Source organism: Panthera onca, chromosome A2 (genome assembly GCF_046562875.1).
Source record: "Panthera onca isolate mPanOnc1 chromosome A2, mPanOnc1 haplotype 2, whole genome shotgun sequence".
NCBI lineage: Eukaryota > Metazoa > Chordata > Mammalia > Carnivora > Felidae > Panthera > Panthera onca.
The window spans coordinates 2061883-2088624 of NC_138340.1; the positions used below are offsets into that span (position 1 = coordinate 2061883).

The 26742-nt window shown below is 47.6% G+C and overlaps 1 protein-coding gene across 1 annotated transcript; it reads left to right on the plus strand.

Moving 5' to 3' along the window:
- LOC132673716 (uncharacterized) lies at window positions 1-26034 on the plus strand. Its single transcript, XM_078443665.2, has 4 exons — window positions 1-683; window positions 15229-15355; window positions 22927-23107; window positions 23757-26034. The coding sequence occupies exons 1-4, from the start codon at window positions 681-683 to the stop codon at window positions 25024-25026; spliced, it is 1581 nt and encodes a 526-aa protein (XP_078299791.1). The 5' UTR covers window positions 1-680; the 3' UTR covers window positions 25027-26034.
- Window positions 26035-26742: the final 708 nt, after the last annotated feature.

Genomic DNA, 26742 nt, shown 5'->3' on the forward strand with positions numbered 1-26742 from the left:
GGGGGGCGACTCTAGGTGTCAAATGTCAGCTCCAAACACGGGTGGACCTGGCTCCCGTGCGATGAGGTCACCGGTCAGTGAGCTGTTCTTAAACGTAGTGACCACGTGTAGGCCACGGACTGAAGGATCACTGGGCCCTTCTGTTCTGTCACGTCCCGATCCCACGCCGGACAAGGGAGTATCCACAGAGAAACTGAGTGGAATGAGCGACAGAAAAGGAGGAGGCAGGCAGGAGACCCCGCCCAGAGCACATTGGACTGAGGGCCCACCTCCCGGCCGGAGGAGGAGCCACGTGTGTGCCTCCAACCTGTCACTCAAAGTGGAGAAGGCGGGGCCTGGGCGTTCAGCCCAATCTGTGACCGCAGAGGTGGTGTCAGGATTATCTTCCAATCAGAACGTGAAGGCCCCAGACTGTCCTATCAAGGTGCGGAAGCGCTGTCGGTAATGTCCAATCTGGTTCGGGGTGGTATCTTCGGGACAGCATCCAATCAGGCCGCAGGGATTGAAGCAACGTCCAATCAGGGCCCGGGACGTGTAAGCTACCCTACCAGGCCCGAGTGAGAGTCCGGGGGGTGTGGCTCTCAGCCGAAGCCGTTGGCGCCCTCGGATCCGGTGCTGCCCCAGGCGCGGGTGTGGGCGTCGGAGGAGGAAGCTCCGAGGGCGCGGAGCAGGGCCCCAAGATGGTGAGTGCGCGGGCCGGCGGGGCGGATGGGACCAGCCGGACCTTGGTGGAAGCGGCCGCGGCGGGGTGTCCCGTCCCCAGGGGTCCGCACCTGGGTCCTGGGCGGTTGGAACTGAGAAGGGAGGCTGGGGGAGGGCAGGGGGGAGGCCTGGGATTCGGGGAGCGTGTGCGACGACCTGACTAAGCAGGAGTTTGCTCCTCGGTGGGGGACAGGTAGAGACTGTCCGGTGAGTTGTCTCATAAAGGAAACTGCAGCCGTAAAGAGGCCGCAGGGAATAGCTTCTGAATCCGCGACTCCCCAGAGGGGAGGGGGGGGGTCTTTTATGGAGGGTGACGATGAATATTCAGAAAGGGGAGCTCTGTCGGGGGCAGTCTAGGCGGGCGTGAGGTTGCTCGGACCGAGCTGGAAGACGTGCCCAGAAAGCACGCGTGCAGTGTGACGGTCACGGAGCCAGAGCTGCTCCCGGGGGCTGAGACTTGGACGTTAGAATCCAGCGGAGGTAAGTGTGGGACGTGGGGCCGGGGCTGAGCGCGCGCTGAGGGAGCAGGTGCGCGCGCACGGGGTCCTGGGCTGCGATCTCGGGTAAGAAATGCAGGGTTTTCTCACTTTGGAAACCGCGCGGAGAGTTTCACGGGTTTGGCTGTTTCCTGGCCTGGTGCAGACTGTCAGTCTGCAACCCGCTGTTCCCTTCAAGTCGTAAATGGCTGAGATTGGTTTTCTGTTTTTCCATTTCTTTGTGATTCTGACCCGGACCAGGAAGTTCTGCAAGGGGTGTACTGGGCAATTAGAGCCGGAGAGGCGTAGATCACGGAATGGAGCGGGGGTCCTAAAACGATTGCTTTTCTGGGCACCCCCTAAACCTGCTAAGCTTACAGGGGGACCCACGGTGGACCTGTCACCCAACCAACCTGAGTTCTCTGCTTGGTGAGTCAGAAAGTGCTCCACACTGAGCAGTCCCAGGAAGAAAACGTTATTAGCAGCAGATACAGAGATCAGTAGATCACAGGAAATAACTTCCAAAGCCCTGACTCCCCGGAGGGAGGGTGGATGGGCTCTTCTGGTTTAGGGCTGGGATGGGTATTCCCATGGGGAAGCCTCCTCGTCCTGTGTGGGGTGGGAAGAAGGGGTGCTGCGGGTGGGCCTTAGGGCAGCAGGCCTGTCCCCAGGGAGTATGTCATGTACAGGAGGCTGTGCTCCTCCCCCAGTGGAGACTTCAGTGTGATAATGAGGTAAAGGTAGTTGGTGGTCATTCCAGAGGTCCCTCCAGGTCCCTCTGCACAGACAGGAATCCTGGGGCTTCTCAAACTGGTCGGGGAGGTTGGGGCCCTGGAGGTCTGGTGAGGGCAGTGGGTCTGCTCCAGGGGCGGGTTCCTGTCATTTGCCTGAGTTAAAAGGACAGCTTAGGGAAACGTGGGGCAAAGTTCTGTGAGTACAAGCTCGTCAGCTTGAGGTCTAGCTGGTGACAGACTTGGGAGATGACCTCAAATCTGCGCCTGGCTGAGGACAGTTTATTACAATCAATTCCAACAGGACCAGCTCCCATCTCAGGGACCCTCCAGTGAAACAGAGCCGGCTTGGCTGTTCTGTGAGAGGGGGATGGGCAGGAAGGCCCAGTGTCAGGATCCAGCCCCTGGGGTGGAGGAAGGCCTCAGGTCCCCAGGTGGCTCAGGTCCCCAGGGCCTCGTTCCTCAGCTCAGTGGATGCTCAGAGTGTGGGCCACCTGCAGTCGGGCCTGTGGGGAGGACGGTGGCCTGGGTAAAGTTTGGGTAGGAAAGGGGCAGTGGTGGACAGTTGGTCAAACCGGTGTCAATTCAGTCAAAAATCCGAAGTGAGTAAGGAGAGTCCTGTATTGAGAAGAATGACTGCAAAGTGGGGAGCAGGGGCACCGCTGCACTTCAGGCTGGGGCCATGCCAGGGGCGGGGCACTTTTGCACTAGATGCAGGAGCCATGGGGGTGGGGGTGCAGCTGTTACATTAGAGGCAGGGGCTACAGCGGGGAGGGGGCTGTTGCATTAGGGGCAAGGGCTGTGCGGGAGGCGGGGGGCTATGTCGACAGGGAGGACACTGTGAGCCTAAGACTTGCGAGTGTCTCAAGTTGTGTAAGTTGTCTGCGAGTTGTGTACAAGGGAGGAGAAGAGGAAAGAAACCAGGCATGAGCAGGTGTGGTGCTGACGTGGGGGTTCCCTGCGGCCAGCCTGTCCCCCTGTCCCCAGGAGGGGCTGTGTGTGGCTCAGGCTGAGAGCAAGCCCACGTTCAGGGGTCTGGAGGAAGGAGAGAAGCCAAAGCAAAGCGCGACCAGCCAGCATTTTGTGCCCCTTGGTCACGGGGACAAGCAGCTGAGCTGCTCACAGATGAGGCACAAAGTGTGGGTGTGGGGGTCTGCGCGTGGCCCTGTCGTGGGTGAGCCAGGGGGACTTCCTGTCAGTCTTCTCCTGGTCTGACGGGGGAGGGGCCCTCGTGCAGCCTGCTGTTTTCCAAACCCCAACAGGGTGGGGGAGGGAGTGCCTTTCCACTGAGGTTTTCCTGGGAGCACAGGGCTCAGGTAGGCGTCTCCATGTCACCTGTCACCTGTGAGCAGGACCTGTCACCCTGTCCAGCTCAGCACTGATGGCTCTGTCCTCCTCCAGCCTCGAGTTGAGCAGGTGTAAAATGCCCGAGTTCTTTCTGCCTCTTTTCTTCCCCTTCAGGGCAGAGGGTGGTAAATGTGTCAGGTCGTTCCTGTCCCTGCTGACTCGGGTTACTGGGGCTTTATCCAGAGAGCGTCCCCTGGGGAAAAGTGTCTCAGGACAGAACTGTCCTTCTCCATGAGGGTTGGGGGGGGGGGTCTGCAGGGGGCTCCACACCTTCATGCAGGTGGGTGGAGTCATGGGTCAGAGGATTCATCCAAATGCTGGTGACGGTTCCACGCAGGGTCCAGAGGTGGAAAACTGTCTTCCTGATCTGTCCCCTGGGAATTGCCGGTGTCAGAGACGCACACAAATTCTGTGAACTGAGACGGGTTCAATTCTAACGGTACCAGGTCCCTGTTCTCTGAAAGGGATAAACAGCTTCCATTCATGGGAAACCACACAGGGGCCCTAGAGCCGCCCCTCCCACTGTGGCCTTGCCCTCAGGGTGGAAGCCGTGATGCTGCACCTGGTTGTCCACACAGCAGCTTGGGGTCCCCGTGTCATTCGGGTGACCCGGGTTGCTGGAAGCTGGGGCCTCCTCTGGGCTGGGGACCGGCCACCCCCAAAGCTGGGCCTGGTGGGAGGCAAGGGAGGGTGTGGTGGGGTCTCGCTCGCCTGCAGGTGGCCTCCAGCCCCCGGGATCAGTGGGGACCAGTGGGGAAGGGGCTGGGGCCGCCCTGGGGTGTCTCCCGAGGACCGGTGTTGGCATCGTCCAAGGGGTTGTGGGGTTAAGTGGGATCTGTGGAAACAGGAAGATGTGCAGGTCAGACTGAGGGAAGGTTCCTCGGGTCAAGTGCCATTGGAAGGGTCATGAACACAGCGTGTAGGGGTCAGATCCTAAACTGGGAGGGTTTCCTCCCTGGTTAGAATTGGAGCCCTGGAGTAGGGGGTGCAGGGTGTGCAGATCTCCAGGGTTGGGTCCCCTGGGGTCTCCGGGTCCCCTCCTTCCTTCCTGGAGGACTGGTGTCAGCAGGGAGAGCTTAGCTCCCGTGTGGGGATTGGGCGTGACCCTCTGCAATGGGGTGTCCTGTGCGGTGTGGGCACCGCGGGTGACCGATGTGAGCGGCTCCTGCTCTGCTCCTTGGCCTGTTGTTCCTGGAGAGGCTCTCGCTGCCCCAGGAGTTCAGTGTGGGTGACACTTAGGACTTTTGTCCTTTGGCCATATCTCTTTCTGCTGGCAGCTTTCCGTGTCGTCACCCCCAAGCAGGTGTCACTTGACCGGATCTCTATTGCGGTGCGAGAGGGGAATATCAGCAGTGCCACCGGTGATGTGGCTGCCGTGTGGCTGCCCAGGGCTCATCTGTGTCGCTCGGGCGGGTATTTGCGGCTGGGGCCTCCTGGTGAACCCCTCCGTCCCGGGATGGTGGGGCGTGGGGGTCTCCAGTTCATGTTTTCCTTCTGTGGGCTCTGCTGTTGCCGTCAGTGTGGTCCTGTCCTCAGGGTAAATACCTCGTAAGTCCTTCTGCGATGGGGGGACATTGCATGTTGTAGCTTGTAAGTTACATGTTAGCAGGAAACGGGGTGCGGAGTGTGAACCACTCGACAGTGCTTCTGGCTGGTATCACCTGGGTGGTAAACTAGGTTCCCAGCCTGGCTGGTGAACTTTTAAGCACTGGCTGGTAAACTGGGTTCCCCGATCCCTGTGAAGTTTGAGAGGTGTTCCCCAGGTAGGGATATCGTTCTCTCACAGTCTGAAGCCATAGGGAAACACTGGGCTTCTGTCCAGTGAGATAACATATAAACCGTGGCTAAACTGTATTCGTGTTTACGAGAGAGGGAGCTGTGTGACATCCGTTTGTGCGAGCCAGCTTCCCTGGGGTTGTCCTTGGACCGGTGGAACCTGCGAGGTTGTCACTTTTGTGACCTTATTAGTATTTCTCTGCTCATAGTCATTATCAAACACTATTAGGTTGTTGGAGGCCACTGCTCTAATGTCCGTCCACTGGTGAGTAGTGCATATTATAGTGTCTCTGGATATTGCTGGACTGGTATTTGTCCAACCAGAGTTCTCTTTTTACTAAAGTCACAATTATTAGATTTCCCTCAATGCTTTTACATTTCTGGGGAACATTTTTGGACACCTCTGTTCAGTTTCTCTATATTATTATTTGGGAGAACATCCCTTTGAACTATGACATGAGTTTGCCTTGGTTTCCTAGAGCTGTGTTTCCTTTTTTGTGTTGAAGAATCATCAGCCAAATGGTTTCTTTTGGTCTCCAAGGAGTCAGATCTGGAGCCAGGACCCTTCGTAATGCCAGAGAGGTCAGTTCAAGTAGGGCATCTAATGAATTTGGGACAAAGGAGCCATTTTTAATTGACCCCCATGTGGGTAAGGACATCTTGTCTCCATAGTAGTCCAAGGTCATGAGCTCCCATACAGGCATGGCGACTGTCCCTATGAACATGTGTGAACATGTTTTACCCTTGGTGAAGGTGCAGGGCCAGAGGAAGGGCCGATCATTCAGCGTGTTGAGCTGAAGTAGCCCAAAGGTAAAGTGCTGCTCAGTGACCTCAAGGGACTTGCAGTCGCATCCCCAGCACGATATTTACCGTTTTCAATTTGTAAATAAGAGTAAACCATAGAACCTGTGCGTGAGAGGCGCTTCCTGTTTGCACGGGGAGTCGGAAGGTGCCGTGTCCGTGCTAAGCAGTCACGAGGGGTTTCACGTGGGGCCAGGATCGGGCGCCCTACGTATCGATCCTGAGTTTGAGCAACCTGCAATATTTCTTTAGAGACATTTTGTCCTTTCAAGGCCAAAAGGGGTAACAGGTGGATTCGGGCTTCCCGGGAAGCGGTCTGAGAAGGGGAGCAGAGACCCAAACCGTCTACATGTCATCAGAGAGCAGAGCCTTCAGCAGTTTTCCATCATCCAGACCAGCTTTTGAGATTCAAGAAAAGCAAGAAAGCCTGTGCCGCCCTGGTGTGTTTCTATTCCTTTCACATCAAAGCGGACACATGGGTCATCCCTACTGGAACATGAAAATGCACTGCATAGGGTAGTTATATCAAAAAGCTGCTTTCCGTGGGAATGGATGTCAGTAGTGTTGGAGGCTGGGAATGATGGCGTGCCAAGGGTTAAATAAAAGATGTTCAGGGGCGCGTGGGTGGCTCAGTCAGTTGAGTGGTTGAGCACCTAACTTCAGCTCAGGTTATGATCTCGCCGTTTGTGGGTTCGAGCCCCGCGTTGGGCTCTGTGCTGACAGCTCAGAGCTTGGGCCCTGCTTCGGATTCTGTGTCTCCCTCTCTCTGCTCCTCCCCTGTCCAAAAAAAAAAAAAAAAAAAAAAAAAAAAGATGTTCAAGGGGCATTTCATCCCCTGGTTAGGTATTTTGAGTACCTTCATCCAGTTCTAGAATTACTTCCCCTTTGTGGGAGAATGAAATTCCAGCGTGATCCCTTCTGAGGATCCGTGCAGTGAATGACTAGAGGTGGAGGAACTAACGTGAAAATGGTGTGTCTGTCACACGGGACTAGACACAAGGGGGCGGGTTCAGAGGCAGGAACCTGTGCAGGTTCATTAGAGACCCCACTGTTGGAGCCCCGTGAGCTCTCTGCGGCGGGACCTGCTTCACAGTGTAGGTCCCGTGCCAGGCGGCACAGAGAGAGTCCCTCCCCATCTGGAGAGTGGTTTCTCCAAGCTGATCAGGAGGGAATTTGGGGCAGAGCCCCTGTGGTCCTTAGAGCCCAGCCGTCGGGCATGAGGAGGGCTTGGGAGGGGCCAGGAGGAGGGCTCCCACCTGGAGCATTCAGGCTGCTGATAACCTTCCCTCACATGTCCTGGATGTTGGCAATAATAGTGCAAACTAGGAGGTATTTGGTGGTTTTTTTTTTTTAAATGTGTGTTTATTTTTAGAGACACAGAGTGTGAGTGGGGGAGGGCAGAGAGAGGGAGACACAGAATCCGAAGCAGGCTCCAGGCTCCGAGCTGTCAGCACAGAGCCCACCATGGGGCTCAAACCAACGAACTGTGAGATCATGACGTGAGCCGAAGTTGGATGCTCAACCAACCGAGCCACCCAGGCACTCCTTATAGAAGCCTTCAGTTGTTCGTGGTGCAAATTAAGAATTTTAGCTGTCTTTCCTTCATGTGGGCTGTGAGTGGCCTAGTTTGTCAAAATAATTAAATATGCAGGGGATGAGATTTCCCAGCCCATCCTGGTCCTTTTAACGAAAAAGAAAGATTCCAGTCCAGCCCATTAAATGCTGCCTGATGGATTCCACATGTGAAGAAAGACCAGAAGTTACATTGAAGATAGGCTGAAGTCCATTGTAATAGCTATGTACAGGTTCATCAGGCTTTTGTGTGGAAACCTGGATTTTGTTTTAATTCACAGTCTTAGGAAAAGCTACTGTAATTGCTTGGTGGGGATTTTCAGATGTTTGGCATCTTTTCAGAAGTTGGGCCTCTCTCTCTCTCTCCCTCTCTTGGGTTAGTTTCATCCCATGTGTGGCCTGGGCCTCAGCAACATGCATGTGGACTAGTTGATCTAAATCTGGGAAACCATGTTGGTAAGTTGAATAGCCATGTCATGTTCTTCAGCCAGCTTATGGGGGGTCCTGGGCACTTTTGGAAACTTCTGCCTTAGTCCAGGGAACATGAGAAACATGGGCTTTTAGATCTTGAGAAGCCTTCCCTTTAAAGAGGCCTGGTTAACAGGCTGAGGTAAGGAGGGATCATGGGCAGGTTCAGGAGAAAAGGGGAAGTTCAGAGCTTGTTGAGGAAAGTGGTTGGAGGCAGGTCCCGGGTGTAGAGTAGCCACCGGATGTCTGCAGACAGGGAAGCCTGGGCGGGAGAAAAAGACACTTCGGAAGCCATTTGTCGTTATTTCAGTTGTTTGCCTTGGTTCATTTGAAATAGTCTTTTGCAAAGAGGTACACTTAGATCCTGAAAATATTTGCAAGTCTTGAGGTACTGAATAAAATATGTATCAAATTCAGTTTGCTGGATTCATGACTTCCTCATTTCTTTTTTTTCTTTTCTTTTCTCTCATTCTTTCTTTTCTTCTTTCTTTCCTTCTTAATTTTTAATTTTTTTTTCTAACAGTATTCAATAAAACATGTTTGGGGAGATTGAAAGTTCCCCATAAAGGCCCTTGTAGTTCTAAATTATATTTGGTTCAGTTGCTCATTTTGTTAGAAATGCACGAGGATGCACCATGGTTTTTAAACATAAGATTGGCCAGGGTTCCATTTGAGGGCCCCCTCCATGCGCTTTGATAACTGGAATCCATTTCTTGGTAGTTTTCTCTAGACCAGAATAAAAATTTATGAACACTAGTCTCTATAGGAGTAGCCTTGTTCCAGAAGAAATCAGACCAAGGGCCAACGCATTTGCAACAGGCACGATTCCAAGAGGAACAGTCCGGTTTTGGAAAGTAGTCGGAACAAAAATGAGTTCTCTGAGAAAGGACAAGCCCCTAACACAGGTTCTGAATAAACCCTGGAGAGTGCACACACAGGAGAGCGCAGACCCAGGGAGCGGGGCTCTGATCTCAGCACAAAACAACCTCCACTTCAGGGTCCCCAAGAAAGCAGAGAGAGCAGTGGGCTCGGTGGGTACCTGCACCTGTTTGCTCGCCAGCCTGGAGTGGTGGGGTCTCCTCTGGGTCCCCTGGTGATCACCAAGTAACGTTAACTTAAAAATGAAACCGGCAGTTATTTTTCCAGGAAAAAAATGAGAATAGCAGAGAATTGGGATTTGGGACAGGTAAGCCCCAGCAATACCACAGGCAAGTCTGGAGAAGAAAGGGAGGAACGCTTTTTCCTAGCGGAGAGGGGACATTGGGAGGGGCTGTGCCAAACCAGAAAGCCATTGGAGCAAACTGGGTGTTCCACGTGTAGTGGCTTCTCATTGGCTGAACTGTGGCTCTCTTTCATTGTCCGAGGCATGACTGTCTCTCATTGGCTGGGCTGCGACCATCCCTCATTGGCTGGGTTGTGACTGTCTCTCATTGGCTGGGCTGTGGCTCTCACTGGCTGAGCCCTGGCTCTCGCATTGGCTGGACTGTGGCTGGCTCTCATTGGCTGAGCTGTTGCCACCGGAGGAAATAATCCTTCCTCCTGCATGAACAGTGATACATTATGGGTGTGCAGGTGCGTCTCTCCGTGTTGTGTCTGCCCTTGGCCCTGAGCGGTGGGTTGGGGAGCTTCCCCTGTGGACTCCTGACTGCACTTCAGTCGTGTCGCCTTTACTCAGTCTGGAAGGGGTGCCCGGCTTCTGGGTGGTTTTCATCGCTGGCGATCGGGAGTCGTGCCGCGGAGAGCAGAGCGCGTGCGCACGCGTGTGTGTGATGGCGCTCGTCCTCCCGGGTCTGGGGCAGGTGGATACGAGGAGCGGACCTGCCGTGTTGGGTGGGAACTCCACGTTGCTCGTGTTGGGGGTCCACCAGACTCTTCCAAGGCGGCCGCCCCCTCTTACATCCGCAGCAGGATGAACGAAGGAGAATGCGCCCTGCTCACGTCCTCGCCAGCGCTTCCCGGGGCGTCTTTATAGCCAGTGTGGTGGGTGCGAAGGGGCCTCTGCTGGTAGTTCGAGGTGCGTGTCCCTCGTGACGAATGTCTAGCATCTTTTCATCGACCCACTGGCCATTTGCATATGTTCTTGGGAGAAGTGTCTGGGTGCGCAAATGTTAGGTGTGGACTTTTCCCCGCCGCCCCTTTTCCGGGATGAGGAAGTTCCTTTCTGTTCCTAGTTGGCTGAGTATTTTTGTCAAGAGAGGGTGGTGGGTTCAAGGAGATACCTTTTCTGTGTGTAAGTGATCATGGGGTTTTTGTTTCTCTTCTGTTCATGAAGTTTATGACTGCTATTTTGCTTGCTGAACCAACCATTTTATTCCCAGACAAATCTCACTTGGTCACATTGTAGAATCCATTTTATTACTATTTTTAAATTTTTTTTAAACATTCATTTTTTGAGAGTGAGAGAGACAGAGCATGATCGGGGGAGGCAGAGAGAGAGGGAGACACAGAATCAGAAGCAGGCTCCAGGCTCGGAGCTGTCAGCACAGGGCCTGACGCAGGAGTGGAACTCACAGACTTGAGAGATCATGACCTGAGCCGAAGTCAGACATTCAACCAACTGAGCCACCCAGGCGCCCCTGTAGAATCCATTTCATATAGGATTAATTTTGGTGTCAGGATAAACTGGCCACATGGGGTAGATTGGAAGTGTCTGTGCATGGTTGCATTTTGCATATGGATCCCTGATGTGTGGTGACGTTGAGCTCATTTCATGTGCTTTTTGGCCACTTCTGTATCTTCCTAGGGAAATGTGCATTCACATTTTTTTGTCCATTATTTAGTTGCATTATTTGTCTTTATAATGTAACCTATAATATAATCTTTTTTATTGTTGTTATACAAGTTTTGAAAAACCTGTGTAGGTTACAAGCCTCGTATCAGATGTGACTAGCAAACCCACGCTGCAGCCCCAGATGAAATGGTGTTGCCTTCATTGTAGCTGATGTAGCTGGAATTCTGTGTGGTTAGGTTGTGGAAACATGTCTTTTATTTAAGTAATTCCTGATTATTTTCTCATAATTGTTTGCTTTTTCCTTCAGTGATGTGGTGTCCTCATATTGCTCCAAAGATACTATGTGTAGGGTGTTCAGATTGGTTGGGGAGGGAGGGTGGGCAGCATAAGCTGTGAAAGAATTCACCCACAGCAGAATTTACCCAACAAAGGAGTTAGAAGTCTATTGAATGCACTGCAGGGGAGCTGCAGGCCACCAGGTGGTGGTGACGAGCAATGGTCATAGGGCAGAGTGAAGGAGTGTAGGGACACATGGAAATTCGCCCTTTTTATGGTAACTGTGCCCGGTTGTAAGTAGACCATTGGCGAGTTGGGGCCTGTGGCTATTTAGAGGCGGGTCACTTAATGAGCCTGTTTTTTTTTTTTTTTTTTTTTTTTTTTTAATTTTTTTTTCAACATTTTTTATTTATTTTTGGGACAGAGAGAGACAGAGCATGAACGGGGGAGGGGCAGAGAGAGAGGGAGACACAGAATCGGAAACAGGCTCCAGGCTCCGAGCCATCAGCCCAGAGCCTGACGCGGGGCTCGAACTCACGGACCGCGAGATCGTGACCTGGCTGAAGTCGGACGCTTAACCGACTGCGCCACCCAGGCGCCCCAATGAGCCTGTTTTTTATCCATCTGTGTGGTCACTGTGGGCCCTTTTGCCTAACTTAGGTTTCCATTGGTGAAGCCTGTTGTCTAAATGTGGCCCTGACATCCCCCTGACAGGTGGAAAATGACAAATCTTTGGCGTTAGGACAGGGGTGTCACCTTCAGTAGCTTCTTCCTGCTGAATGAGGGCATAGAGATGTCCCTGGTGTGTCAACATTCAGCAGGAAAATAAGCCTGAAGAAAAGACCTTTGATAGTTGACCATGATCTTCCTCCAGTCCAGGAGTTTCGCCAGTCATTAAAGGAGAGGGAGGGATCCTTTCAAGCACCGACATGAGGATTTGTATCTGTCAGCGCTCCTGTTACGTTATTGGGGTAATCTGGAGCGCATACATGGCACTCTGTTTTAATGAAAGCATAGGTTCCTTTTTGAGCTGCTGCAGGATATCAGGCCATTGGGTATTGGAGGGTCACCTTCTCAGTTTGTGGGTGACTGTGTGTTGGGCTTGGTTAAAGATGGCTGTTGTATGCCTGGCTAAAACCTCTATTTGTAATTTTAAATCCATAGAGGTTTTCCAGGAGAAATATGGTTACAAGAGAGTCCCATTAATAAGCCTTCAATGCCTGATGTCTAACCTTAACAATATCCTAATTATGAGGAATTGCTGGCAAATGGGAGCTACCTCTCCCCGGAGATAAGGACGTCCCAACCTGCACCATGCAATCCAATATAAGGAAAATGAGGGCATCCCTTATTTCTGTAAGTCCATAGTTAATCACATGGAGTGGGATATGCTCAAGCGTTTAAGGAGTGAATTTCTTATCACAGCCATGCAGAATTGGTCAAGGTGACAGTTGAGTCATGCAGTTGGTGGGGAGTCCTTCCCATTTCCCAGCTGTTCAAATAATGCTGTGTCCCTGGGGTTCTGTTCTTATCCAAACAGAGTAACAAGCATGACGATTCTCTGTACATGAGTTATTGTGGCATCTCTCTGAAGTTCACATCAAGTTGTCTAGCGTTGGTATTCAGAATTTTAATAAAAACAGCAGTTTTAACTTTTAATGATTTTAAGTCATGATAAAGGAAGATATGAAACCTTAGTTTGGAGAGCTCTAGCCAGATATTTGAGGAAACCAGAAGAATTCAAAACCTAGTCTGGTTTATAAGAAATAGTACCAAAAACCCAGTATCTACAAAGATGTTGTTTTGAAAACATAATTATTTTCTCTCTGCATTCACTCTTATTTCTAGAGATAGAAATCAAGACTGATTTGTTTGTAAAACAGGTCCAGTTTTAACAAAATGGCCTAGTTATTTACAAACGCTCAGCAAGAACAGTGATTGGCCATATAAGTTTTTTAAAAAGCTTGCTTTGCTCAAAATTTTCATGAGGAATCTCTAGATCGAACTTTTTAAAAAAACTTTATTTATTTATTTAAATGTTTATTTTTGAGACAAAGAGAGACAGAGCATGAATAAGGGAGGATCAGAGAGAGAGGGGGAGACTTAGAATCTGAAGCAGGCTCCAGGCTCTGAGCTGTCAGCACAGACACTGACACGGGGCTTGAACTCACGGACCGTGAGATCATGACCTGAGCCCAAGTTGGACGCTAAACCGACTGAGCCACCCAGGCGCCCCTCTAGACTGAACTTTTAATAGCCCCTCGAGGCCAGAAGACAAGCCAAATATTTGTCATCAGACTTGTCTGCAAGACCTGTAGATTTATGTGATTTCTTCTTCTCAAGGTCCCAAAACCATCCTGAGGTTTCCGGCACCTGCCAGGAGTTGACTTTACTCACCTGGTAAGGCTGCTGGGAACTCTGTCAGCAAGGCATCAGGCCAGTATTTCCAGGGGGGTTGATTGGCTCCACAAAGTCCACCTTAATTCCTTCAAGCTGTCTGGTTAGTTCTGGGTCTATGCAGGTCTGTCCCACATCCGACATTCCTGTCAAATCTTTGGTGAAATAACCAATGTGTCCAATGGTGTCTTGTTACAAGGAGAACAGATTCTCATTGTACTTAAGCAGAAAGGAGGGGAGGACTCAGCACTCAGATGTGTAGGAATGTGTTTGCTTGTAGGTCAAGATGGCAGCTGCATACATGGGAACTAAGGAGTTAAGGGGGGAATCTGACAGAAGCAAGGCTGCCGAGACTCAGCCAGCATCAGGAAAGGGTCCCAGCTGAGTCCTTCACATGTGCGGATTCACCACGGCCGAGCTGCCGTTGCCATATTTGCCACTCGTTGGGAATAGACCTTGGGAACAGAGTGGAGAGGAGAGGAAAGGGGTCATTCGCCCATACAGGCCTGAATGGTCTGACCTTGTTCACCCTCAGACCCATAGACCATACCAGGGACCCCTTGGATAGAGAACTTTGGCTGCCTGGTGAGTAATATGGTTGTACCTGCCAAAGGGCGAAAAGAAAGGAGAAGGAGTCAAGGATCCCCCCTGAAGGGCAAGAGGGGAAATCCCTCATCCTGTTGGGCAAGGAGTGCCCCATAGACGCCCCCTGGGACTTGGGATCCTCACCAAGGAGGAACCTCTCAGGTGGAGGTTGTCAGGTGCCCAGAGAACACTAGAGTCAGGCCACCAAGGGAAACTCCCAAGAAATTCCTAGGAAATCCCAGGAGAGGCCGAGTATAGCAGAGGGTCCCTGTGAAGGCCAACAAATGTGGGGTGAGCCGATCAGGGGGAGGCCCGCAGCTCAGGGGGTGAGAGAATTCCCCCCAAGGCAGAACAGAGGAGATGGGAGTTTGCTGAATACCCTGCAAGGGAGCAGCGGGCAGGATGGCAAAGGAGAGACCGTCTGCCGGGAGGCAGTGCTGGGGGCTACAGTTATGGGGTCATGAGGGAGCATGAGAACCTTTGGAATGCTCCCTGTGTGGGACCTGTGCCCGGTTGTAAGTACGCAGGGGTTAGTTAGGGCCTGTGGCCGTTTCGAGGCAGGTCACTCAGGAGCCCGTGTGCATTCAGCTGTGTGCTCACTGTGCCCTTTGCTGCATATCTTTCCATCACTCAGGCCTGTTGCCTAAAAACGGCCCATACACTGTGATTCTTCCTCCTGTGTTAACGTGAGCGGTAGCTGTGTCCCCATCAATCCCTCAGGGACTCTTCCTTCTGGTGCCCTTTTCCTTGAATTCTGGGCCCTGGGTTAAAAGTTTGAGCGGCCCTGCTGACTTCCACGTTTCTTAAGGCCCCGGACTCGTCTTACACATCAGGTGTGCCAGGCGCCCGGGCCCTGGCCTGTGTCGGTGCCCAGAGCCCACCTAATCCGCGGAAAGGGTCGTGTCTGCCTCTGTCGGAAGAGAGGGGACTCCAGCAGGCTTCTTGCCCTTGTTCCTTCCAGGGCGAGAACTGCTCCCATCAAGCAGCCCTGGAATCTGAGTGTCCACAGCATCCTGACATTCTGGTTCCAGTTCTTGGAGCTGATGATGAGGCATAATCGTCTTAGAGCAAGCCAAGCGTGTGTCCTCCGGTCTGTGTGCTGTCCGAGTGAATATTTCACTTTTCAGTCTGTACAGTGCTGGTCTGCTCAGATGTGTCTCCGTAGAAATAACCCAGTAAATGGGGTGTGTGTAAGTCCATGTCAGCTGTTGTCCTCACCCTCTGTTGTGACTCAGGGGTCCTAGGAATGGAGTCAGCTCCCTGCCTGTCACCCACACCCTTCATTCTCTAACCCACACCCTTCATCCTCCCACACACGTGGGTGATGATGGAGCTTTGCTGCAATAGAGTGTGTGGTATGTTTCAGGCCTCTGTGGTCTTTGAGGATGTGGCTGTGAACTTCACCCCGGAAGAGTGGGCTTTGCTGAATCGTGGTCAGAGGAAGCTCTACAGAGATGTGATGCTGGAGACCTGCAGGAACCTGTCTGCTGTGGGTAAGGATGGCTCCATACCTTCACTAGTCATTTAGGGAAGAAATATTTCTTACAATTGGCTATTCTTACTGGGCCGGAGGAATGGGAATACATTGGAAGAAGGACAGAGTTGGTCCAAGCATTCATGAAACCTATCTGGAGTCATATAGCTTTTCCACAAAAGCATAGTTTTATGTGTTAAATTGGTTGTTTATTACCCTGTTTTTTAAGTTTATTTATTTTGAGAGGGAGAGAGAGTGTGTGTACACACTACTCATGAGAGTGGGGGACGGGGAGAGAGAGAATCCCAAGGAGGCTCCGCACCGTCAGCACAGAGAGCAATGTGGACTTGATCTCACGAACCGTGAGATCATGACCTGAGCTGAAACCCAGAGTTGGGTGCTTAACCGACTGAGCAAGCCACCAGGCACTCCAAGGCCACTAGTTTTAAGACCAAGAAATGTTGCCGACTTGCTACATGCCAGCACAGGGAGGAGACAAACAAATATGTTGTAAAGGAAACAACAGGACAAAACCACTGAAAATGAGCTACATGATATGGAGATAAGAGACCTACCAGAGACGGAGTTCAAAGTCATGGTCCTGCAGATCCTCACCAGTCTTGAGAGAAGAGTGTAGAAACACAGACCTTCAACAAGAAGATAGAAACTGTAAACAAAAACCAGTCACAGCTCAGAGTTTCCATAACTGGCCTGAAAAACGCCAGATGGAATCTGCAGGAGGTAAGAGGATGTTAAACACAGATCAGTCATCTGGAAGATGCACTAGTGAGAAGCCACCAGGATGAACAGCAAAAGAACAATACTGACAAATAAGTGAGGACAGGTTCCGGGACCTCTGTCACTACTGGGCTGCTTGGTTCTTGTCCTGGATGCACCAAAGAATCGGAGACCTGTACCAGAATGGGGAGCTGGGGTGGCTTGAGTAGATATGCGTAGTCATTGCGCTTTCTATTAGAGAAAAGGGGCCACTGCTGGAGTAAGAGGGGCAGTGGCCCCAGGATGCTCTCCTTTGAAGCCTGCTTCGTGTACGTGTAAATTTGCCTTTGGTTGACATTTTGACTGGCAAAATGGTGGTTGTAGAATATGGGGGCTTCTGTGCCTGTGCCTCCTCATGATTCATTCTGTTAGAATTGTACAGATTTATATATTGTCTATTTATGAGTTTTTGCTATTTATGAGTTTTATGAGCTTTTGCTGCAACCTTAAGAGTAAGTTGCACTCTTTCTGCACATGGCTCAGCTCTTGAAAGTCCCAATGCGGCTTTTTGTTTTTGAATTTTTTTTTTTTAGAGAGAGAGAGTATGCAAGCAGAGGATGGGGCAAAGGGAGAGGGAGAGAGAGAGAGAGGGAATTCTCAGGCTACACGCTAAGCATGGAGTCCAAAGCAGGGCCTGATCCCATGGCCCTGGTATCATGACTTGAGCCAAAATCAAGAGTCAGATGCTAAACAGACTGAGCCACTGAGGCTCCCTCATACACACCCCTCACACACACCTCCCTCATACACACCTTTGTGGCTTTTGAACCAGCTGGGTGGCTAGGCCTTTCCTGTTTTGTTAGCCCTTAGAGGTGGCTCTGTAGGTGTGGCTGTTAGCCCCACCCCCCGCCACGCCCCACGTAGGGGTGGCTCTGAGGTTGTGGCCAGATCTGTTTTATCCCTCCTCACTCATGTCTAACTAACTGCCCCACACTATACCATGTCAGGGGGAATAACATTTTATTAGAGAAGTCTAAGGAGGGGAAGAGAGAGAAAGGGGCAGAAACTTACTAGAAGAAACAAAAGCTGAGGGTTTCCCTAATCAGGAGATGGGAACAGATATCCAGATCCAGGAAGGACAGCAAGCTGAAACAGGATGAACCAAAGGAGGTTCACGCCAAGACTTATAATAAAATGGGAAAAAACTTAAAACTAAGGAGATAAGGTCTAAGAAGAAAGAGAAAAGCAAACTGTAAACTCTAAGGGAAATTTCGTAAGGCTGTCAGCTGATTTTTTTAGCAGAAACATGGCAAGTCAGTGGGGAGTGCCATAATACTTTCGAAGGGCCAAAAGGAAATAACTATGACCAAGGATATTCTACCAGGCAAAGTTAATCATTCAGAATTGAAAGAGACAGAGCTTCCCAGAGAAAAATAATTAAAGATGTTCATCACCATTAACCCAGCTTTACAAGAAATCTCAAAGGACTTCTTTTAAGTGGAAAAGAAAAGGCCATAAGTAGAAGCATGAAAAGTATGAAAGGAAAAACAAAATTGCTGGTAGAGGGGCACCTGGGCAGCTTAGTCAGTTAAGCATCCAATTTCAGCTCAGGTCCTATTCTCACAGTTCCTGGGTCCGAGCCCCATGTCAGGCTTTGTGCTGACTGCTCAGAGCCTGGAGCCTGCTTTGGGTTCTGTGTCTCCTCCCTCTCTCTCTGCCCCTCCTCTGCTCACACTCTGTCTCTCTCTCAAAATAAATAAACATTAAAAAAATTTTTTTTAATTCCTGGTAGAAGCAAATGTGTGGTAAAGATAGTAAATCAATCACTTACAGAATTAGTATGAAGGTAAAACTCAAAAGTAATAAACTCAAAAGTTGTATCTTGAGGTTACTCAAGGGATACACAAGAAAAGATGTGAAATATGTGGTTCCTGGCTGGCTCAGTCAGTAGAGTGTGTGACTCTTCATCTCAGAGTCATAAGTTCAAGCCCCACATTCATTGGTGTGAACCCTTGGGGAAAAAAAGACATGAAGTATGACATCATACCCATAAAATGTGGGGGAGTATAAATGTGTTTTAGAATGTGTTCAAATAAGCAATTATTAATGTAATACATACTGCTGTATGCATAAGATATTACATATGAACCTCATGGTGACCATAAACCAAAACCCTATAATCCATGCACAGAAAACAGTGAAAGGTACACAAGCAAAACATTAGGGAAAGTTGTCAGATCACACGAGGAGAGAGCATGAGTAGAAAGGAACAGAGAAGAACTATGAAAGCACTTAGAAAACATTGAACGAAATAGCTAGAAGTACATGCCTCTCAATAGTTACTTTCAGTGTAGGTGGACTGAAGGCTCCAATCAAAAGATCTACAGTGACTGAATGAATAAGAAGAAAAGACCCATGTATATTCTGCCTGCAAGGGAGTCACTGTCACCCAGTGGACACAGACTGAAAGTCAAGCAGATGGAAATAGATTTTCCATGCAAATGGAAGTGGGGGAAAAAGCAGAGGTAGAAATACTTCTATGAGATAAAGCAGACTTCAAAACAAAGACTGTAATAGACAAAGGCCATGACACGATGACAAACAGATTAATCCAACAGGGGGCGTATAACAATTGCATATATCTATGCATCTGACAGGAACACCTCAATATATAAAGCAAACATTACTAAATACAAAGGCAGAAAATGACAGTAGTACAGTAATTGTAAGAGAATTTAACACTCCACTAATGTGAATGCATAGAACGTCTAGACTAATAATCAGTAAGGAAAGAATGGATTTCAATGACACATCAGACCAGATGGACTTAATAGATGTATACAGGACAGTCCATCCCAAACAGTGGAATACACATTCTTTTCAAGTCTGCATGGAACATTCTGCAGGATAGACCATAGGTTAGGCCCAAAATTTTACAAGTTGCAGTAAATTTAAGAAGACTGAAACCATACCAAGCGTGTTTTCCATGCATAGCAGTATGAAAGTACAAGTCAAGTACAAGAAAACAGAAGGAAGCTCCAACGCATGGAGCCTAAACAGAATGTTACTAAACAACAAAGAAATTAAAGTGAAGTTGTTAAATACCTCCAGGTATTCACTGAATGAATGCAGTGATGGAAGATTTTTGGCATGTGTAGCATAAGCAGTTTGAAGAGGGAAGTGTATAGTGACACAAGCCTACGTCAGGAAACAAGAAAAATCTCAAACATTCTACCATTGCACCTAGAGTAACTAGAAAAAGAACAAGCAAAGCCCAAATCATAGCGAACAGAGCAGAAATACATGAAATGGAGATTTAAAAATAGATCAATTGCAAGAAGAGCTGGTTCTTTGAAAAGATAAAATTGACAGTATCTGGTGAAAGTAATCAAGAAAACAAGAGAGAAGGCTCAAAATTAGAAATGAAACTAATGAAACTAGAAAGAAAACTTGCAATCAACACCACAGAAATACAATGGACTAAAATAGATTAGCATGAGAAATTGTTTGCCAACAAACTGCACAAGCTAGAAGAAATAGACAAGTTTTTAGAAACTGTAATCTGCCAAGGCTAGATCAAGACGTAATAAAAAATGTAAATCGATCCATTACAAGAAACAAAATTGAATTACTAGTGAAACAACTCCTAGGAAAAATCCAGAACCATCCAGATGGCCTCACAGGTACATTCTACCAAACATATAAAGAAGAGTTATACCTATCCTACTCAAACTATTCTCAAAAATAGAGGCGGAAAGAATACTTGCAAGTTCATTCCATAAGGCCAGCATTACCCTGATACCAAAACCAGACAAAGTCACTACAAAGAGAAAAAAAGTTACACAGGAATATCCCTGTTGAACATAGATGTCAAATATAAAACAAAATGTTAGCAAACTGAATTCAAACTATATTCAAAGGAGCATTCACCACAATCAAGAGGGATTTATTCCATGGATGCAAGGATTTAACATAAGCATATCCATCAACATATGATACACCACACTAATGAGATAAATTATTAAAAATCATGTGATCATCTCCATAGATGTAGAAAATCTTTGGACAAAATTGAACCTCCATTCCTCATAAAAACTCTCAAAAAGTGTGTATACAGGGAATATACCTCAACAGAATATAGGCCACATATGACAAACCCATAGCTACCATACTCAGTGGTCAAGAGCCAAAAGTTTTTCCTCTATGATCAGGAACAAAAAACGATGTCCACTCTCACCACTTTGATTTAACATAGTACTGGAAGTCCTAACCAAACAAGTCAGACAAGATTAAGAAATATGCAAACTGTTAAGGAAGATGAAAATATGGTCAATATTTGCAGATGATTTGAAACTATTTATAGAAAATCCTTGAAACTTCACCAAGTACTATTAGAACTAGAATCATTGAAAGATACAAAAGTAATAATACCTAAGTCTGTTGTTTTTCTATAATAACAAAATGGCAAAAAGAGGAATTAAGAAAGCAATCTCATGTTCAGTTCCTTCAAAAACAAGAAAATATAGTGAATAAATGTACTCAATGAAGTTGAAAGGCCTGTACTCTGAAAGTATAAGACATTTAATGAATGAATTGAAAAGGACACAATAAGTGGAAAGATATACCATTGTCATGGATTGTAAGGGTTAATATTGTTAAAAATGCCCATACTATGAAAAGCACTCTACATATTCAATGCAATCCCTATTGACATACTAATAATATTTTTCAAAGAACTAGAGCAAAAATTCTAAAATTTTTATTGAAACAGTAAAGATTCCAAATAACTAAAGCAATGCTGAGAAAGAAAGCATACCAAAGCTGAAGATACAACAGTCCCAGATTTCAAACTATACTACAAAACTATACGAAACAAAACAGTATCGTACTGGCACGAAAAGAGACCTATAGATCAAGAGAACAGAAGAGAGTCCAGAAATAAACCCATGCTTATATGGTCAAATCATCCACAAAAAAAAGGAGCTGATTATATACAATGGAAAAAAGACTGTCTCTTCAATAAATGGTGTTAGAAAAATGAGACAGCTGCCTGCAAAAGTAAGGCTCGACCACCTTCTTACATCATCTCACACAAAAGTAAACTCAATATGGATTAGATACTTATGTGTAAGACTTGAACTCACGTATCTCTTAAGACAAAACAGAGGAGATAAACTCATGGACGTCATCAGCCTTGGCAATATTTTTGTGGATTTCTCCCTTCAGGTAAGGGAAACAAAAGGAAAAATAAAAAAATGGGATGAGGAACATAACAGACATTTTCCTAAAGGAGATATAGAGTTGGCCACTTAACACATGAAAAGCTGCTCAATAGCACTTATCCTCAGAGAAATGCAAATCAAAACCACAATGAGCTGTCACCTTAAAGCAGCCAGAATGGCTACCTTCAAAAAACACAGGATATCACAAGTATTGGTGAGGATGTGGAGAAAAGGAAACTCATCATTGTTGGTGGGATTTAAACTGGTGCAGCCACGTTGGAAAACAGTGTGGAGCTTCCACAAAAAGCTAAACATAAGTACCATATGGTCCATAATTGCATTTCTGGGTAGTTCACCAAAGGAAAAACCAGGACAGTAAGATACATGCACCCCCACATTCTTTGTGGCATTAGTCACTATTCTCAAGATATGGAAACAATGCAGGTGTCCATCAACAGATGAATGGATAGTGAAGATGTGGCATCTACATACAAGGGACTATCACTCAGCAAATATGAAATGGATGGAGTCTTGCAATTTGTGACAACTTGGATGGATCTAGAGGGTATTATTCCAAGTAAATAAGACAGAAAGACAAACACTGTCTTTCATATGTGAAATCTAAAGAACATAATGAACGAACAAACAGCAGAAAATAAGGATAGACTTAGAACTATAGAGAATAAAATGGTGTTTGTGAGATTGGAAGGGGGTGGAGAGACAGGTGAAATCATGGAGGGGATTGAGAAGAACGGATTTGCACTTACTGAATAAATAAGGAAGGAAGGAAAAGTAGAGCACCGAGAATATGGTCAATAATTTTATAGTAGTTTTGTATAGTGACAGTGATTGCACTTATTATGGTGAGCACTTTTTAATGTATATAATTGTCCGACATATAGTTGTATGTTGTACAACTGACAATAGTGTAGATCAATATGCTTCCACTAAAAACAAAACAAAACACAGGTATCCGTTAGCAGTGACCTTGAAGACTATGAATCCACCTTCCAAATTGCTTGATGCCCTTCAAATACTGCCCCCTGCTGAGCTGTTCTCCAGGGGCAGGGCAGTAGCCACACACACCACCCGACCTCCCGTTGGCAACTGGGACAGAGCAGAAGGCTTCACCAAGGGCCTCTGTGCCTTCAGGACAGACCAGCAACCCTCGGGTGCACCAGGTGCCAGAGAAGGGAAAAGCATTTGGACACGTCCATTAGAAAGGTGACTCAGTCTTTCTTTGAGAAGATGATGTTTGTCATTCACTTGGCTTCCCCGCCAGACTTTTCATCCATTCTCACCCTCAAAGTGAGCCTTTTGTGTTCCTCTTGTAGGGGTAGGGGTGGCTGTGTGTATCTTGCCTAGTTAGTATCTGATAATAATCTGATAATACTTATCTCCACATTGGTCTCCCTGTATTTTGAAGTATTGCTGAGTAAAGAGGCTGCCATTTCATACACTCTTCTTAATGGCAAAGCCCCAAACCACTAGGGTCCCCAGAATTTTTCTGTGGTCATGTGTCCGTTCTTCCTGACGAACTTCATTTACATTTTGGGATCAGTATGTGACTGGAAGTCGATGTAAGGTCTGTTTCTTATCTTGAAACATCGACCATTCCCAAGAAATTAAATTACGCTACTAATTCTTGCAGGTTGTCGAAGTCAAGGTAACACAAGTGCATCAAGGCTTCAGTGGAGCATTTTGCTGAATGAGCCACCGGGAGAAGACAAAACAGGAATATTTACAAGAAAAGATTCGTGTTCTGTTTTTGGAGAAAAGCAGACATTTTGTAGCAGAGGAGATCACCTGCAAACCCAGGAAGGGCATTCAAGGTGACTGACACTTGCATGGGAGGAACGGGGATGTTGGCGGTTATGAGACTAGAAATTAAAGAACAGCTGTAAACCTAGCACAACAATTGTGCAGTCGGAATTTTCACAAGACAGAGGTTTTTGTTTTTTTTAATTTTTTTTTTAATGTTTATTTTTGAGAGAGAGAGAGACAAAGCATGAGTGGGGGAGGAACAGAGAGAGAGGGAGACACGGAATCCAAAGCAGGCTCCAGGCTCTGAGCTGTCAGCACAGCCCGACACGAGGCTCAAACCCACAAACTGTGGGATCGTGACCCGAGCTGAAGTCGGATGCTTAACCGACTGAGCCACCCAGGCGCCCCACAAGACAAAGTTTTTATAAATGCATTGTAGATATTGATCATCTATAAAACAATTCAGTTGGGAAGAATGATCAGGGAAAACTACATGTAAGAAGCCCAGAAAGTTATGACTTTGTTTGAGTCCTTAGCCAGAGCAGTAAGCTTATACCACTTTGTAAGCATGGAGACAGTGCCACAAACATACCCATTCATTGACAATGGCCATTAGGTAGTCCAATAATGATTAACAAACATCAATATATCATTAATTAATAAAGAGATCGCTTATAAGCATTATTCCCTAACCATGTGCCTTCCTATTTTGAACAGAAGTCCTTTGGTGGAGAGTGTCTGTGAACGTATTGAAGGAGATCCATGTGGAGAAACCCTGAACCCGATTACAAGTCTTACTGTGCATGAGGGTTATCCTACTAGAGGCAAATCCTGTCAACATGCTAAGCGTAGAGAAGCCTTCGCAGATGGTTCCTTCCTTGGGAAGGCAAGAGGATCTCACCCAGGACTCAGACCTAGTCCCGGTGAGGAGTGTGGGCTAGCCTGCAGCTGCGTCGTGAGCCTCAGCACTCACACGGACACAGACCTTATAGAGGAACCCGATGAAAGTCAGGACACTGGGAGAGTATCTAAGACATCGAAGAGGCTCAGTAGTAAAAAATCTCTAGAGTGCAAGAAATGTGGAAAAGCTTTCACTAGCACGTCTTCCTTTCAGGGTCATGTGCGAGGTGACTGTGGAAAGAGAGTCCATGCATGTGACGTGTGTGGGAAAGTCTTCAGGTATAAGTCAAGCTTGCGGACACATAAGAAAACACACACTGGGGAGAAGTCCTATGAATGTCAGCACTGTGGGAAAGCCTTCTCTGGTCGCAGTTCCCTTGTAAGACATGTGAGAACACACACAGGGGACAGACCCTATGAATGTAAGGAATGTGGGAAATCTTTTTGGAATTGTGGACATTTTAATCGGCACATGACCATGCACAGTATGGTGAAACCCTGTGAATGTAAGCAGTGTGGCAGAGCCTTCCGGGATCAGACAGATCTGCGGATCCATATGAGGACACACACGGGGGAAAGACCCTTTGAATGTCAGCAATGTGGGAAAGCCTTCAGATATCTTGGAAATCTGCGAGAACATATGCGGACACACACGGGGGAGAGACCCTACGAATGTCAGGAGTGTGGGAAAACCTTCAGGTACAACTCAAGTCTGCAAGCTCATGTGAGGACACACACTGGGGAGAGGCCCTATAAATGTCAGCACTGTGGAAAAGCCTTCATTCGACACCACACCCTCGTACTACATACTGCGAGGAGACACTCAGGGGATGGACACTTGGAATGTAAGGAGTGTGGGGAAACCTTCCGGAAGCATCGACCTTTTCAACGTCACATGACCACTCACAATGTAGTGAAACCCTATGAATGCGAGGAGTGTGGCAAAGCCTTCAGGTATCACAGAGACCTACAAATACATGTGCGGACACACACTGGGGAGAGGCCCTATAAATGTCAGCACTGCGAGAAAGCCTTCACCTCCTCTGAGAACCTGCGAGTGCACATTAGGACACACACTAGAAAGTGACCCTATGAATGTCTGCAGTGTGGGAGGGCCCTCAAGTGTCCATCACACCTGGAAACACACACGTGGACACACACTGGGGAGAGACACCATGATTTTAAGGAGTGTGGACAAACTTTCCAGAAGCGTGAACATTTCAAACGTCACTCGAACACGCACAGTGCAGTGAAACTCTGAATAAGCAGCGTGGCCTCCTGGGATCACACACATCTGCAGGTACATGTGAGAACACACACTGGGGAAACTTCGTAAATGTCTGCTCTGTGGGAAAGCCTTCGTTTGTCTCTCTTCCCTTCAAGGACACACACACGGGCAAGCACAGTGACGTGAAACCCTATTAACTTCAGCACCGTGGAAAAGCCTTCAGGTATCCCAGGAATCTGTGAGCACAGACACACTGTGGGAAAGCATTTATTCTCCCTTGAAATTTTATTGGGAATGTGAGCCAACACACTGGAGATGATCCTGAACAAACAAGATTTTGGGAAAACATCAGGTATAGAACTTGATGTATTTTGTTCACAAAAATTCCGGCAGGACAGAAATCTTTTCATTGTTATGAATATGACTTTGTCTTTCAAAGTGCCTCTTCCTTAATGGGGATCCCAAATGTATGAATTCCTAGTTCATGTCACTGATATGAATGCTACTGGTTTTAAGTGGCCTTCTTTCTCCTCTGCATCTGTACAACATAGATGTTGTTGCCTCAGATTTCAAGTAATCACACTGTTATGCACAACATGTCTCCTTTCCATTAGTATGTATCTCAGACCCAAGAGTGAGAAGAGAGAGAGTGTGTGTGTGTGTGTGTGGCAGTGTGTGTACAACTTTATATAATTATAGAAAAAGATTTCTTTAATTTCACCTTGCAGAGTGTTTCTAGTATATGATCTCAACATGTAGACTTCTATTGTTGAAAGTTCTGTTCTCTGTTGCAGATACTGCAATTTCCTGAGTCAGTACCAACTCTTCTACTCAATCCTTATTATTAAAGGATATATTTTCACATCAGTTCTCTTTTTTTTGTTGTTTATTTATTTGTTTTGAGAGAGTGGGGGAGGGGCAGAGAGAATTCCAAGCAGGCTCCACACTGTCCACATGCAACCCGATGCAGGGCTTGATCCCACGAATTGCAAGATCATGACCTGAGTGGAAGTCAAGAGTCAGATGTTTAACTGCCCGAGTCACCCAGGTGCCCCGAGTTCTCTCTTTTTATTGAATGGACAATTGGTAAACTTCCAATATTGTTTCTTTTTTGGGACTAATTTTTGGTGTCAGTCAATTTTGTGTCAAGTTGTGACTTCAAAGGACATCCCTTTGGACCATGACTCAGGTTTGCCCGTTTGTTTCCATGAGCAGTGATTGTGGTGGAAATCCTTATGAGGTGCTTTCCTCTGGCCCCCAGGACATAATACCTGGGGTGCCTAGTACCCCTAATATCAGCCAGATCAGCTGGCCAAAATATAGCATCTGATAAATTTTGGACATAGGAACCTCTTCAGTTTTATCCCCATTGGAGATAAAAACACCTCATTGTTTCCATAATATTCCAGAGTCTTGAGGTACCCCAAGTGCATATCAACTATCGGGCTAAATGTTTTTGGTTTTGCCCGTGGCTAAGGCATATGGCCGAGTGGCAGTTTGTAACTCATACTACTGGGCTGGATGTGAAAGGGAAAGCATTGCTCCCGTAGTACCTTTTAAAAAAGGTCTTGCAGG